Consider the following 15,076-nt stretch of genomic DNA (forward strand, 5'->3'; position numbering starts at 1 on the left):
AAAACTATTCACAATTTACTTAATAAACTTCTAAACTTTGAAAACTAACATACCATCTCCCGGCTGCTACAAACCCGGAGGTTACCAAATCCCGGCCACAAAAGAGCTGAAAGCCTTCTCCATTTTGATCACTCCCCTTAATAACGTACAGGCTAACACTAATCCCGTCATCTGATTATCTAGACTATACTATCCTATCTGGACCCACAGGGGGTATATTATAATTGAAACCAGTCAATTTCAGCGTTTAAGCCCTGCAGTGTTAATGTGGACCAGTTGAAAATAAATTTATGTTCCCTAAGAGATAACTTGTTGGTTAAATCTCCCGTAAAATCACTCGCTTGGAAGAGGACCGTATATCTAAAATGGAATGTTCCATTTCCAGCCAATGGGATACAAGTGGAGCTGCCACTCGGCTTCTGCGGAAGTTACTCAGGTGCTCAGTAATGCGCACCTTGATTTTTTCTGTGTGGCCGATGTAGTATTTGCCACAAGAGCATACCACACAATACACGACCCCACTGGAATCACAATTTGTACCCGTGGTAAGAAAAAAATGGGTCTAGATTCAAAACATACTGACAATGGGTACATTTACCACATTGAGAATGGTGCTTATTGACATAATTTAGAAGTCGCAAGCACAACTCGGCAGGCACATTGCAGAAAGTGTTATGTGCCAAGTCCAGTGTGCAAATCTAAAAAGTGTAATCACCAGAGCTGGATCACAGGCATTCCTAAAAGTTACCGACCAATGAATTTGCACATAACATAAATGCTAACATTTAGGGCTGGTTTTATCTGGTCTAAATGGGCGTGCTGGCCAAATTGTGACACAACAGCACTAAGCATGATTCTATAAGGTGTACATACCTTTTGCAGAATCACGCTTAATGCCATATTAGTTGGTGCAGATTTTTTAGGTGCCATATAATGACCCCCTATGGGGCTTATTTTCAAAAAGGAAAGTGTCCAAAAGACATCATAAAGTGGCAAAACATCCAAATTGCCATTTTTGAAACCTACTTTCTGGATGAATTTGCATGCCATTTCTCAGCAATGCGTCTAAATTTCATTGGGGGGGGGGTTGGAAGCATGTTTTGGGTGGTCTTAGGACTTTGACATTTTGCAGCGGGAATCAAACATTTTACAAAATGTTCAAAGCACCATTTAGACATTTGGGGCTAGACCTGTTTAAAAAACAAATGCCAAAAAAGTGCCCAATCTGACCAGATGAACGCTGGAGGCATGAAGGCATGGAACCCTATATTCCCCCAGTGGTCAATGACCCCCCTCCCACCCCAAAAATGTGAAAGAAACAATGCATACCTCTCTCTATGACAACTGCAGATTTTATAACCAGTCCTAGTAGAGCAGCAAGCAGATGTCTGGAGTAGCCTGGTAGTCAGTGTAGTGGACCCCAGAGAAGGGAGCCAGAACCATATCCCACTATAATTAGTACACTTGTGGTGGAAAGTGTGTGCCCGCCCATACCCTTAAAGGTGACATCTGCAGGAATAAGGGCTATTGGGGTGGTAGACAGGTGGGTCAAGTGGGTTCTGAGTGGGTTTTGGAGGGCTCCCCATACAATGTAAGGGGGTTATGGTTAATTGCATACCTGGAACCCTCTATGTGAAGTTCACTGAAGTGCCCCTTAGGGTACCCCACTGCTCAGCTAGGATGTGTGTTGTCAGGCTACTACAAATGCTGCCCCTGGCTTGTTTTCTGCATTTGGATGTTTTGTTTTTCACAAAAAGAGTGGTCATACAAAGATAGACTCACTAAGGGTCAACACATCTAGAAATGATCATTTTCAAAAAACCAAGATAGACATCTTGCAGTTTCAAAACTGGACAATTCCTCTACCCGATATTTGGATGCCCTACCGAAAATGTCAAAAGTCGCACTTAGACATCATATCGAAAATGGCCCTCCACAGGTATAACATGGGTTTATATGTATAAGTTGATATGGATGGCTGAATGCAACCTATACATGAACACTCAAACATGTGCAACAATTTATGCATATATACAGTAGAACAATAATTCAAACACCACACAACTCCATCAACTCGCTGCACAGGTGTAATATTGAAAATCCAAATTTAAAGGAGGAAAAAGCCTCAAGCTAGAAGAGAGCAAGAAATCAGCTCAACTTTCAAAACATCACTGGCTTAAAAACCCTCCAGAACACAGAAGCCAAAAGAGGGACGAACTGAAGCAGCACACCTGCGTCCCATTGCCCTGAAGTGGTTAACTGCGAAACACGGGTTCCCCATAGGAAGGAGTCTGTAGTAGGGTTCTTTCTTCGATACATTTTCCTACAGCATTCTGGAGGTTTTTTAAGCCAGTGATGGTTTGGAGGTTGAGCTGATTTCTTGCGCTCTTCAAGCCTGAGGCTTTTTTCCTCCATTGAATTTGGATTTTCAATAACACACCTGGGCAGCAAATTGATGGTGTTTGAAATATTGTTCCCCCATTCCTTTTTGGGTTTGAGCTATATAGAACAATTTACATATGGGAGGAATTCTATAAATGGCAACCAAAATTAGGCACCAGGAAGATCTATGCTAAATAATATTCTGCGTGGAGAGCCCTTTATAGAATACTAGTTTAGCGCAGACCTAGCACCTAATTTGGGGTGTAGCACTTAGGCTTGCTGAAACCTGGTATAATTGCTGGCACACCACTAATGGCAGTTGGGCAAATAAATAACCCTTTTCTATAGCACTGCAACTAACTTCAGGGAATACCCTGAGTCACCCATGCACTTCCCGTGGCCAGTTCTTCCTCTAAGGACTGGCTATGTAAGCAATGAACTCTAGAAAAAAAGTTTTTGTGTGAGCAACAAGTTCTGAAAACCCAAAATTTTCCAGATTTGCATGTATTTTTGTGAGCAACTGTGTAAAATCTGTGAGTGACACTCCTTGAATGTATGAGCGATTGCTCACGTGCTCAGCTTAGAGGGAACATAGCCCATGGACATGCCTCATTTTGAATTGTGCACTATAAAATGGATAATATTCAATACTTAGCTCTTATAGTATTAGTACCTTGCTCACTCAGCAGTTCCAACAAAATACATATATAGATAGGAGTGAAGCAATATAAACTATCTATAACATCAGCAGACGCTCTTTTCTTAGGTCATCAGATGTGCTTTCTGCATTTGATCACTTTTAATCAACAGAAATATGTGCTTAGGCATTGATATCATAAATTTAATTGTTACTTAGCACCCCTCATTGACCCAATTCTATGTGCTTTATTTATACACTTTATTTGTGTGTTTTATTGATGCATTTTATATATTAAATAGTATCAAAAGTTTCAATTTTTAAATATGCTAAAAAAGCACTTATCTTAGAAACATAGAAAATGGTGGCAGAAAAGGGCCATAGCCCATCAAGTCTGCCCATTCCAAGTATCCGCCCCCCTGTATTTACTCCCTTAAAGATCCCACGTGAGCATCCCATTTTCTCTTAAAATCCGTCACATTGCTGGCCTCAATCACCTGTAGTGGGAGTCTGTTCCAATGATCCACCACTCTTTCGATGAAGAAGTACTTTCTGGAGTCGCTATGAAACTTCCCTCTTGTGCACTCTGGTCTACTATGTCGACTGGGGACTATTTATACTCACATTTTATAGAATAGGGTGCAGGGAAGATCCGTGTGTTAACCCAAATTAGTATAAATTAACACCAATTAAGGATTATTAACATCTCATTAACATCTCATTAACTAATATTTTGCATGCAGATCTAAGATCCACACCCAAATTTCAGCGATCAAATTTTGGTGATATATATGGAATATGGGGGATAAGTACTGTGATGATCTTAAGGTGGCCAAACAGGTTGAAAAGGTGACGGTGAAAGCTAGAAGGATGCTAGGTTGCATAGGGAGGGGTATGGTCAGTGGGAAAAAGGAGGTAATGATGCCCCTGTATAAGACTCTGGTGAGACCTCATTTAGAATACTGTGTACAATTCTGGAGGCCGCACCTTCAAAAAGATATAAAAAGGATGGAGTCGGTCCAGAGGAAGGCTACTAAAATGGTGCATTAAGACTCATCATAAGGCATATGAGGACTGACTTAAAGATCTCAATCTGTATACTTTGGAGGAAAGGCGGGAGAGGGGAGATATGATAGAGACGTTTAAATACCTTTATGGTGTAAATGTGCATGAATCGAGTCTCTTTCATTTGAAAGGAAGCTCTGGAGTGAGAGGGCATAGGATAGAGTTAAGAGGTGATAGGCTCTGGAGTAATATAAGGAAATGCTTTTTTACAGAAAGGGTGGTAGATGCGTGGAACAGCCTCCTGGAAGAGGTGGTAGAAACAGAAACTGTGTCTGATTTCAAGAAAGCCTGGAATAGGCACGTGGGATCTCTTAGAGAGAGGAAGAGATAAGGCTACTGCGGATGGGCAGACTGGATGGGCCATTTGGCCTTTATCTGCCATCATGTTTCTATGTATAAGAAAATTCAAAGGCAAAGGTATAAGCCTTATGCAGTGTGATCTACATGCAAATGCAGCCCTATAATCAACTTTGTAAGTATAACATTTCATCCAACTATGTACAAGGGGCCTCTGAAAAGTTCTCAGCCCAAACAACAAAGCTGGGACAGTCTCCATCAGGGCTCCTTTTACTAAGTTACGCTAGCGGTTTTAGCGCGCGCTAAACACTAAAGCCTCCATAGAGCTAAAAACATTAGCTCAGCTTAGTAAAAGGAGCCCTTAATCCAGTGATTTTCCATTTTTTTCGTTCTGTTACGGAACAAAAAAAAAAAAGTGAAAAATCGCTTCACTAAGTATATAGCCCTCAATAGAGACTACCCCAGCTTTGTTGGCTGGGCTGAGAACTTTTCAGCAGCCCCTTGTATAGTCTGTATTTTCATAGTTATTCAGCCCCTTTTTGAATATTTGCATTTTTCCTTAAATGTTTATACTCACATTTACAATTCCCCCTCCCAATTCGCGGTTTTAGGACTTGCGATTTCGATTATTCGAAATTTCCTAAAACCAGAATCACCCCCACCTTCCTCCCGCTTCCCAGACCTCCCCGGACTTTACCTGGTAGTCAAGCGGTCTTTCGGGGCAGGAGCGATCTCCCTATGCTCCTGCCCCGTGCAGATCATTCATCCAAAATGGCTGCCGTGAATTCCTGTCGTAGTCTCGAGACTATGAGAACTCACGGCAACCATTTTGGATGAGTGATCTGCACAGCGCAGGAGCGTAGGAAGATCGCTCTTGCCCCAATAGACCGCTAGACCACCTGATATGGTCTCGGATGCTGGGGAGAAGGCGGGAAGGAGGCGGGGGTGGGTAAGAGTCAGCCCAAAAGTTATTCCCACACTTGTCCTGCACAAAATTTATGACAATTGCCAATTGATGCCAAAATGTAAGAGTTATCTCAGAAATTTAGCAACCACAGAGATTTTCACTTTGCATCACACGTGACTTGAGCATTCAGGGAGTGAAAACACTTCCATATCCAGTATGCTTAATCAGAGTGTTGGAGGCCTGAAAGCTACCAACCTATTACTCCCATCACATTAGGTATTTCAGCAATGCCATTGAAAGCCTGCTTCATCTGTTCCAGCCTCTCCTGAGGGAGAGAATGGACAGATGGAGCTTTTTTTGAATTGCCTGCAGCACCTGTTAAATTGATGGTAGAAAGTAGACTGGTCCATTATGCCCACAAGATCGACAGTGTTCTGTAAGAAACCCGAGGCAATAGAAATTTAGGTGTGGGGGAGGGGAAGAAATGTTATCTAGTTGCAGTAAGAGGCAGGCTTTTATCATACCATGAGTTACCACGAGAGTCACCAGCCTGTAGTATCTCAGTATTGTACGTTGCTGTCTACCACGTAAAAAGAATGCTGCTTGCATACCAACTCGCAAGCAGCATTATTCCAACAGCCCAAGAGCATAGAAACATAGAAATAGATGGCAGATAAGGGCCACGGCCCATCCAGTCTGCCCACCTTAATGACCCTCTCCTACCTTTCTCTATGAAGATAACCCACGTGACGATCCAATTTTGTCTTAAAATCAGGCACGCTGCTGGCCTCAATCACCTGAAGTGGAAGACTATTCCAGCGATCTACCACTCTCTCGGTGAAAAAGTACTTTCTGGTGTTACCGTGCAGCTTCCCTCCCCTGATTTTCCACGGATGCCCTCTTGTAGCCGTGGGACCTTTGAAAAAGAAGATATCTTCTTCCACCTTGATACGGCCCGTGAGATATTTGAACGTCTCGATCATGTCTCCCCTCTCTCTGCGTTCCTCGAGTGAGTATAGCCACAACTTATCCAGCCGTTCCTCGTACGGGAGGTCCTTGAGTCCTGAGACCATCCGGGTAGCCATTCGCTGGACCGACTCCAGTCTCAGCACATCTTTGCGGTAATGAGGCCTCCAGAATTGTACACAGTATTCCAGATGGGGTCTCACCATGGATCTATAGCCACAATGCTCACACACCATATCTTAAAGGGGCCAGCATCCCTACAAAATATTTGTGGGCAAAATGCTCCTATCAATACAAACCACCTCTTCTGGGCCTCTCCAAAATCAAGCCCCCATCCATAACCCCCCGTTCGGAACAGAGAGTAGTTCAATGCCTATATTTAGTACTGTAAACCGCTTAATACCTATGTTCAGGTGGTATATCAAATACAATAAATCCAAATCCAATGCAATATAGGGGGGATACTATAAATGCACCCAAATTTAGGTACCAGGAAACCCTGTGCTAAACTCATATTCTGATATTTTAGTGCAGATCTGAAGGGCCCCCAAGTGATGACACCCCTATAAGTTTCTTCTCTCACACCTGCACACCCTCTCCAGGCTTTGAACCCCCAAGCTCCCCCTCCCCCTAATTTTCTGAGGGCCCCCAAGGTCTACCTTTGTAAAATCCCTAATTTCTACTGGTCTACTTAGGAGTGATCTCATCACTCTTGCTCTTGCAGGCACTGTCATCCAAAATGGCACTGGTGACCTCTAGCAGTAGTCTAGGTACTTCCGCTAGGGGTTGTGTTCCACATAAGGGCATCAAACACACAGCTTTCTGCATCAGTCCCTCAGTGCCCATGTCCCACTGCATCCACAATTCCTCAAAGAGCAGAAATTGGAGCCCAAATGACTGACTGATCTTTATGGCATTCCCCTGGCTCCTTATTAGAACTGGTAATCTCTTGCAAAGCTAGGGAAGTTTGCTTCTTTGGGAACTGAAAATCCCAGAACTCTGAAGGCTAGATCAGCAGGTCCTCATGTGCAGAATCTGGCCAAAGTCAGCAATGCCCTTGCTGTTAAACAGAAAAGCTGTTGGTGGGGGAGGATAAGCTAATTGATTTCTTATCTTTTCTGAGGCACAGGTCTCATTTGTTCCATCTTCCTTTTATCTTTTGCCTTGTAATGAGGTAAGGATGAATTTCTCTAAGGAACCAGGAAGAGCTTAATCAGATCAACTGCAGGAAGACCAAGGCAGATTTTATTTTCTATTCTAAGGACAAACAAACAGCAAAATGACTCAGTAATGATTATTTCACAGGATAATACAGTAGAATTATAACATATTTCATTATGATAACTTTGAGGTGTTTGATGCTGGTTTCAACAGTGACCCACAATCTATTTGGGTTAGTATACATGTATAATATAAAATTATGTCATATCCAAATTGTTGCCCAGTATAAAATCTGACTGCAGGATTTGAGCCCTTCCTTGCTTCACTCTATCCCTCTCACTTTTCCTTGTATCCACACCCACACAGACACACAAGCACAAAAACAGGGCATCTTTCATTACATGCAGTTGTAGATTTAATTTGGATTAGCTCGTTTTTATTTTTGAAAATCAAAAGCTTGATGTGTTCAGATCTGGAAGTATTCCTGTGCTGCGACATGCCACATAAAGACATAAATTGTTTACCAAAAAAAGTTGAAAAATGCATGCAGTCTCCAAAATGTAATAAATAAAAGCAACCAATCAACGTTTGAATCACCTATGGAAAGGCGTTTTACAGTGCTTTTTCAAGTCTTAAACTGACTTTCTGAGCAAAATTGTTCATAAATGTATCACGGTAAATGTTTTGTCCATGATGCATCACAACCTTCAGATCACCTTCAGCAAATTCTTGCAATGTTACAGTGAACTTTCTTTTTTTTTTTGTCCTCTACATAATGATATCTGGAAATATTTACCCCCTCCCCCAAAGATGTGTCTTTGCAAATGTGGCATTGCTATAATCACAATCATATTCTACTTAAATGCTTGTACTGGATTTACCAAGAAAATTAAAAAGCAAGCCAGCAGTTAGAATTAATTTAACACACCCAAATAAGTATTATATAGTTATAATATAATTACTTATATCACTTATAAGTGATATAAGTAATCATTTAATGCTGGCTCAATTACTGTCAGCAATCATCTATTCATTATTGACATACTTACTGAACAGCATAGTTTCTGTACTTTGGGGTAATTATTTTTGCAAATACTAATATTTATTTATTTGTAAAACATAAATCCATCCAGTCAGAAAAATTATTTCCATTATAGGTAGTTGCATTTTTCTCCCACCCATCATTACTGAATCAGTTTAGGTAAGGGAGAAAGAAAGACACTAAAAAGGGTCAGAGTCAATATTGTACCCCAAGGGACACCAGATGGTAACTAAAAAGAATTGTTTTAAGAATTTTCATCTGGAAAACCACAAAAAAGTCAGATTACAATGTACTGTAGCTGTGGTATTTCTACAGGAAAAAGGCAGGCCTTGGTTTGGGGGCTAATGCATTCTGACCTCTGTCTGCCAAGAAAAAATTATTTGGATTTTAAAAAAAGTAATTTTGCTAATATTTCCTTACTTCCATTTAATAACCTCTTTTGCTGAATGCCCAATAATACTGTTGGTAGACAAGCAAGATCACTGATATCTGCACCAGTTTCAAGAATCTTTTCCCTTCTCCCTCACACACCATAATTTCAGCCTTTTCTATCGAGGCTGCAGTGCTGCAATCCCACAATGACAAGAAATACATTAAACAGAGCTTCAACAGTATCACATGAGTGTCTTTGTGATATACAAGCTTTTAATATAATAAAGGGGTCGATAAAATTATAATAAGCTACACTTATAATTAACACTTGTATACACTGTAATTTTACTTGAGAATTCTGTGGGTAAAGTAGATGTTCGAGCACCCCATCATCACCATCACCAGTACCAGTAGTACATAAGAGATTGTGAGCCCGCTGCTACAGACAGGGAAAAATGCTCGAGTATATTCATGTAAACTGTTCTGAGCTTCCCTGGGATAACGGTATAGAAAACGGAATAAATAAATACTGAGCAAACTTCACTGTGTTCAGGGTGGAGTAATTTGTACTCCTCCCTGAATTCCCCCCCTCCCCGATCCTTTTGATGGGCAGACTGGATGGGCCATTTGGCCCTTATCTGCCATCATGATTCTATGAAAAGAGGGCTCCTATGTTTTTAAGATCTGTTTTAAGATCTGAACATTAATTTAAAGACCTGCAGCTCTCAGGAGGGCAGTCAAGGGTTAACTCAATCGCTAAGCAACAGCAATTAGGTCTGCACAAAAGCTCTGACAGCCAAACCTGCAGGTCTCTCCCTAACCAGTAATTATTCCTAGGTATGCAATTCTATGTACAGTAACCAACCCCACTATAATATGTACAGTGTCATCCACTGACATTCAGTATTCAAAAGATACCAATTGGCAAAAAATATATAAATGAATACCTCCATTCAACACTGCCTGTGCCTTAACCACTGGCAAAAAATAAAAATAAAACCCCCATAACATTACTCATACCAAACAACCCTCATCTCCATAAACTGCAACATTTATCAAGAAATAGGGCCTCGCATTCTATGGGGGGACGATGTTTCTAGACAATTTGGATGTTTTCCCTAATATCACAGAGCTGCCTGTCTCATGCTCTCACCTAAAATCAATTGATTTACAGATTCTGCAAGGGCGATTTATTTTAAGCTTTCATCCACATATTTTGTACGGATGCAAAACTGATTTAACCGCCAGCAAGGAGTTATATTTAAAGAATGAGAACGAACACAGTCATCGAACAGAACTTTCAATTTATTTAATTAATGACTAGCAATAACGACGCTGGGACTGGGAGCTCCTTCTTTTGTTCTTTCTTCCACCCTGCAGCATCTGGGAGCAACCTGCCTCCTCGGCCTTACCTTTCCCCGGGCTCTAAATGCCATCTCCAAGAGATACAGAACAAGCTCCTGCCGAATGTTTAGTGGGGGGGGGGGGCTCTGGCCTCCGATTTTAGGACCAGAACCGCAAAGGAAGCCCAGGGGCGGTCCACTTTGCGGGAGGAATTCCCCCCCGCTCGGCCCCATTCTGCTCTGCTCATTTTACAGCGAGGGGAGAGGGGGAGGGGAGACGATTTAACTGGACGCTGCCCATCCCACGTGTAGGGGGAGACGACGACAAACCCCGCCTTCAGCAGATCAATTAAGGCAGGGAAAACGCTCCTTCTCGCCGTGCTAGCGATAGGCTCGGGGTATATAAAGGCAGTGCAAAGTCAGAGCGAGCGCTGGGAAAGCCACGCGCTCGCACCCGCACGCACATCACAAAGTCTTCCAAGATGAGCTACCCCCTGGAAACGTTAGGCAACCCCTCCTACAGGAGGATGACCGAAACCCGGACCAGCTACACGCGGACCAGCGGCTCCCCGTCCAGCGGCTTTCGCTCGCAGTCGTGGTCCCGGAGCACGCCCAGCACCGTCTCCTCCTCGTACAAGAGAGCCAACCTGGCCGCCCCCCGGGGCTACGGCTCCACCGTGCTCAGCTCGTCGGACAGCCTGGACTTCAGCCAGTCCTCCGTGATCAACGGCGACCTCAAGTACAGCCGGGCCAGCGAGAAGGAGCAGCTGCAGGGGCTCAACGACCGCTTCGCCGGCTACATCGACAAGGTGCACTTCCTGGAGCAGCAGAACAAGGAGATCGAGAGCGAGATCCGGGCCCTGCGGCAGAAGCAAGCCACCCACTCGCAGCTGGGCGACGTCTACGACCAGGAGATCCGGGAGCTGCGCTCGCTCCTGGAGCAGGTGAGCCACGAGAAAGCCCAGGCGCAGCTCGACGCCGAGCACGTCGAGGAGGACATCCAGCGCCTCAAGGACAAGTACGAGGAGGAGATGCGCCTGCGGGACGACGCCGAGGCGACGATCCGAGCCCTGAAGAAGGACATGGAGGACGCCTCGCTGGTCAAGGTGGAGCTCGACAAGAAGGTGCAGTCCCTGCAGGACGAGGTGGCCTTTCTGCGCAACAACCACGAGGAAGAGGTGGCCGAGCTCCTCGCGCAGATCCAGGCGTCGCGCGTCACCGTCGAGCGGAAGGACTGCCTGCGGGCGGACGTCTCGTCGGCGCTGAAAGAGATCCGCTCGCAGCTCGAGTGCCACTCGGACAAGAACATGCAGCAAGCCGAAGACTGGTTCAAGTGCCGCTACGTCAAGCTGACGGAGGCGGCCGAGCAGAACAAGGAGGCCATCCGCTCGGCCAAGGAGGAGATCGCCGAGTACAGGCGCCAGCTGCAGTCCAAGAGCGTGGAGCTCGAGTCGGCCAGGGGCACCAAGGAGTCTTTGGAGAGGCAGATCAACGACATCGAAGAGCGCCACAACCACGACCTTAACAGCTACCAGGTAACCACCCCCCCGGTTTCCTAATCATTTCAGATGAATTACGCTTAAATGTCTATATCGACTTCCCCAAGGGTATCCTCCTTCACTGTGGAGGATATTCTGAAAGTTGTTATACGATTTAGTGTTATAGGTTCATAGACTTTCTGGATTCCAAATATATAGAGAGAGAAAATGTGCAGATTTAAATAGCAAATCCATACAGTTTGTTGATGAATTATTCAAGCTAAACTGTTCTCTGACTTAAAAGTTTGAATTATTTATTGGTCCTATGAAATGTTTTTGCCGGCATCTGAAGGGTTAGATGTCATCTGCTCATGCTAACGTGCCCACCGGCATGGCTAACGCAGCATGTTCCGAAAGTTACCTGGACACTTGTTTATTAATTCCTGCAGCCTAATAGCACTCAGATAGAGGGGGATATTGGGAAGTTAAATTGCTGTAGATTTCTAGACCTTATATAATATCCAAATGCAAATACAAGGGTTACAAGGCCAGTTGTTTGAGCATTTTGGATAAATAAATCTGTACGTCCCATTCAATCAACTACAAGATTTTCATCGGATCTGGATCTTTCCTGGTACAATTACAGAAATTTGCCGGTTTTGTTTCAGGATACGATTCAGCAGCTGGACAATGAACTGCGAAGTACAAAATGGGAAATGGCACGTCATTTGAGGGAGTACCAGGACCTCCTCAATGTCAAGATGGCTCTGGATATTGAAATTGCTGCATACAGGTACTGTAGCCACGCCGCAGACGTGTCTTGAATATTAATAGCACTGCAGATGCTGCTGGAGCCATGCTTCAGCTGGCGATCGGCAACAGAAAAGTTTTCATAGCTTCAGGGGCGTTTGGTCCTGGGCGAACAGATTAAAAGGGTGGGGTGTGCTTGTGATAAGGGTTATTCTGAACAAAAAGTCTATTAAAGGGCTTTTAAAAAGAAAGACTTTTCCAGGGTAAAACAGTATCTGATGCTTTGTCGTTTTTAATTCAATTTATGCAACATTTGTATGGAAACGATCCACTTATTTTACAGCTGCTCCTGATTTCTACAATACCGATTCACAAAGCAAAAAAAAAAAACCCCAAACCCCCAAACCATGCGTTTTCAGGGGGGTATCTACAAAAGAAGGCTATTAACATGCTTGGACAAATGCAGTTTTGTAGTATAAGCTGGTCTTGCTTCTTCATAAAGAAACATAAGATAGAAAGGAGGGTATTGTTTGAGATACATAAAATAAATGATATCTACTCATATAAAAAGATCTTCTTACAAATGAATCCCTGCTGGATGCAGAGGAGAAAATGGGTGTGTCCTTTTAAAATTTAATCAAGGTCACTGAGAGACTGTACATAATCCTAATATAAATGTTTAAAAATATATATATATTCATCAGTTATTTGTTGTTGTTTTCCCAGAAAGCTGCTGGAAGGAGAAGAGACGAGATTCAGCACTTTTTCGGGAAGTATCACTGGGCCATCTTTTACGCACAGGCAGCCAACAGTAACAATAACATCTAGCATAATTCAAAAATCAAAAGCCGAGCCTCCAAAACTGAAAGTCCAACACAAGTTTGTAGAAGAAATCATTGAAGAGACCAAAGTGGAAGATGACAGGTCTGAAATGGATGCTGCCCTTGAGGCCATTGCGGAAGAGCTGGCAAAATGTACCTCTGGTGGAGTAAAGCGAGAACTAAAGGAAACAATTGTTGAGGAGACAATTATGTCTTCAGTAAAAACTACAGTCAAAGCAACAGCGCCTGAGGTTGCAGAGGAGGAGGAGGAGGAGGAAGGCAGCGAAAAAGAAGAGGTTGCAGAAGCCGAAGAAACAGAAGAAGTGGCGTCTGATAAGGCAGAAGAAGGATCTGAAAAGGAAAGTGAGGAAGCTGAAGACGAAACAGAAGCCAAAAAGGAAGGCAGTGAGGGTGAGGCAGATGAAGGAGCGAAAGAAGCCGAAACTGAGACTGCAGAGGAAAAAGACTCTGCAGAGAAGAGCGAAGAAGATGCAGATGCTGAGGAGGAAGAAGCTGAGGGTGAAATAGAAGAAACCATCATAGAGGAAAAAATTCAGCGCATTACATCATCAGTTCAAAAGTCTGCCCCTGAGGAAGAGTCTGAAGCTGAAGAAGAAACTGAAGGTGAGGAAAAGAAAGGAGATGAAGAAGAGGGCGAAAAGGAAGAGAGTGAAGAACATGAGGAGGAAAAAGAGGAAGGATCTGCTGAGGAGCAGGAGGAAGCAGCTGTAGAGCAGGAGGGGGAAGAAGAAAAAGAGGAGGAGGAAGAAGAAGCAGCAGAATCAGCTGACAAAGAGGAGGGAACAGCTGAGGAGGAGGCAGAAGCAGCTGAAGAGGAGGACATTTCTGAGAAAGAGATGGCAGAATCCCCAGTAAAAGACAAGCAAGATGTGGAAGAAGTTGTTTCTGTTGCAAAAGCAGTGACAGTTGGTTCAAAAAAAGATGTCAAAGTGGAGGAGGAGGAGATGGCTGAAGGAGAGGACGATGAAAGCCTAAAAGAAACCAAGAAAGAAGACACAGCTGTCAATGGTGATATTCAGCATGAAGGCGAGGGGGAAGAGGAGGAGGAAGAAGAAGAAGAACACAGAGAAAGAAAAGCAGGGGAAGAAGACAAGGGTGTGGTCACTAATGGTGTGGATGAGAGCCCCTCAGAGGAAAAAGAGGACAGTGGGAAGAGACAAGAGACAGTGGTAGTTACCAAAAGGGTGGAGAAAATAACTAGTGGAGATGGGGACGGGACCACCAAATACATCACAAAGTCCGTGACGGTTACTGAGAAAGTTGAGGAACATGAGGAAACTTTCCAAGAAAGGTTGGTGTCCACCAAGAAGGTTGAGACGGTCACTTCAAGTTCACGGGCCGTGGTAAAAGAAATTAATGAAACTGACTGAAGCTTTGGTTCAGTTAAAAAAAAAAAAACAACAACAAAATAAAACACGCAAAGGTAAAGCCATATGACAGCTATTTAAAAAAAATGCATGTGAGGAACAGCTTCAGTGGGCTTTAAGCAGAACGGGTCCTCTCCATGGGGAGGATTCAGGCACCGTCTTTTACTTTGTGCAATATGGGGGGAAATGCATGCTAGTTGAAGACAGCACTGCCTCCGTAAAACTTGGGAAATTGAAGAAAAAGAAATGCATGAAATGTATCTAGAGAGAATGTTTTCAAATTTCCCAAGTGGTTGGAGGGGTGCTGCTGAGGAAAGTCTTTCAGATGTATTATGCAAAGAATAAACTGAGCCAAAATAAAAGGAAACGAAAAGAACCTGGAATTTCCTAGCCTTAAATGAAAGCTATTTATTAATTATATTTACCTCACTGGTGCAACTCTGATGGACTTTTGTTTAGGGGAGAAC

General features: G+C 43.4%; 1 protein-coding gene across 1 annotated transcript; it reads left to right on the top strand.

Moving 5' to 3' along the window:
• The first annotated feature begins 10,467 nt into the window (after positions 1-10,467).
• NEFM (neurofilament medium) lies at positions 10,468-14,697 on the top strand. The gene is made up of 3 exons (XM_033949838.1): positions 10,468-11,707; positions 12,319-12,443; positions 13,127-14,697. Exons 1-3 carry the CDS (start codon positions 10,655-10,657, stop codon positions 14,610-14,612), a joined length of 2,664 nt encoding a protein of 887 aa, XP_033805729.1. The 5' UTR covers positions 10,468-10,654; the 3' UTR covers positions 14,613-14,697.
• Positions 14,698-15,076: the final 379 nt, after the last annotated feature.

Source organism: Geotrypetes seraphini, chromosome 6 (genome assembly GCF_902459505.1).
Source record: "Geotrypetes seraphini chromosome 6, aGeoSer1.1, whole genome shotgun sequence".
Lineage (NCBI taxonomy): Eukaryota > Metazoa > Chordata > Amphibia > Gymnophiona > Dermophiidae > Geotrypetes > Geotrypetes seraphini.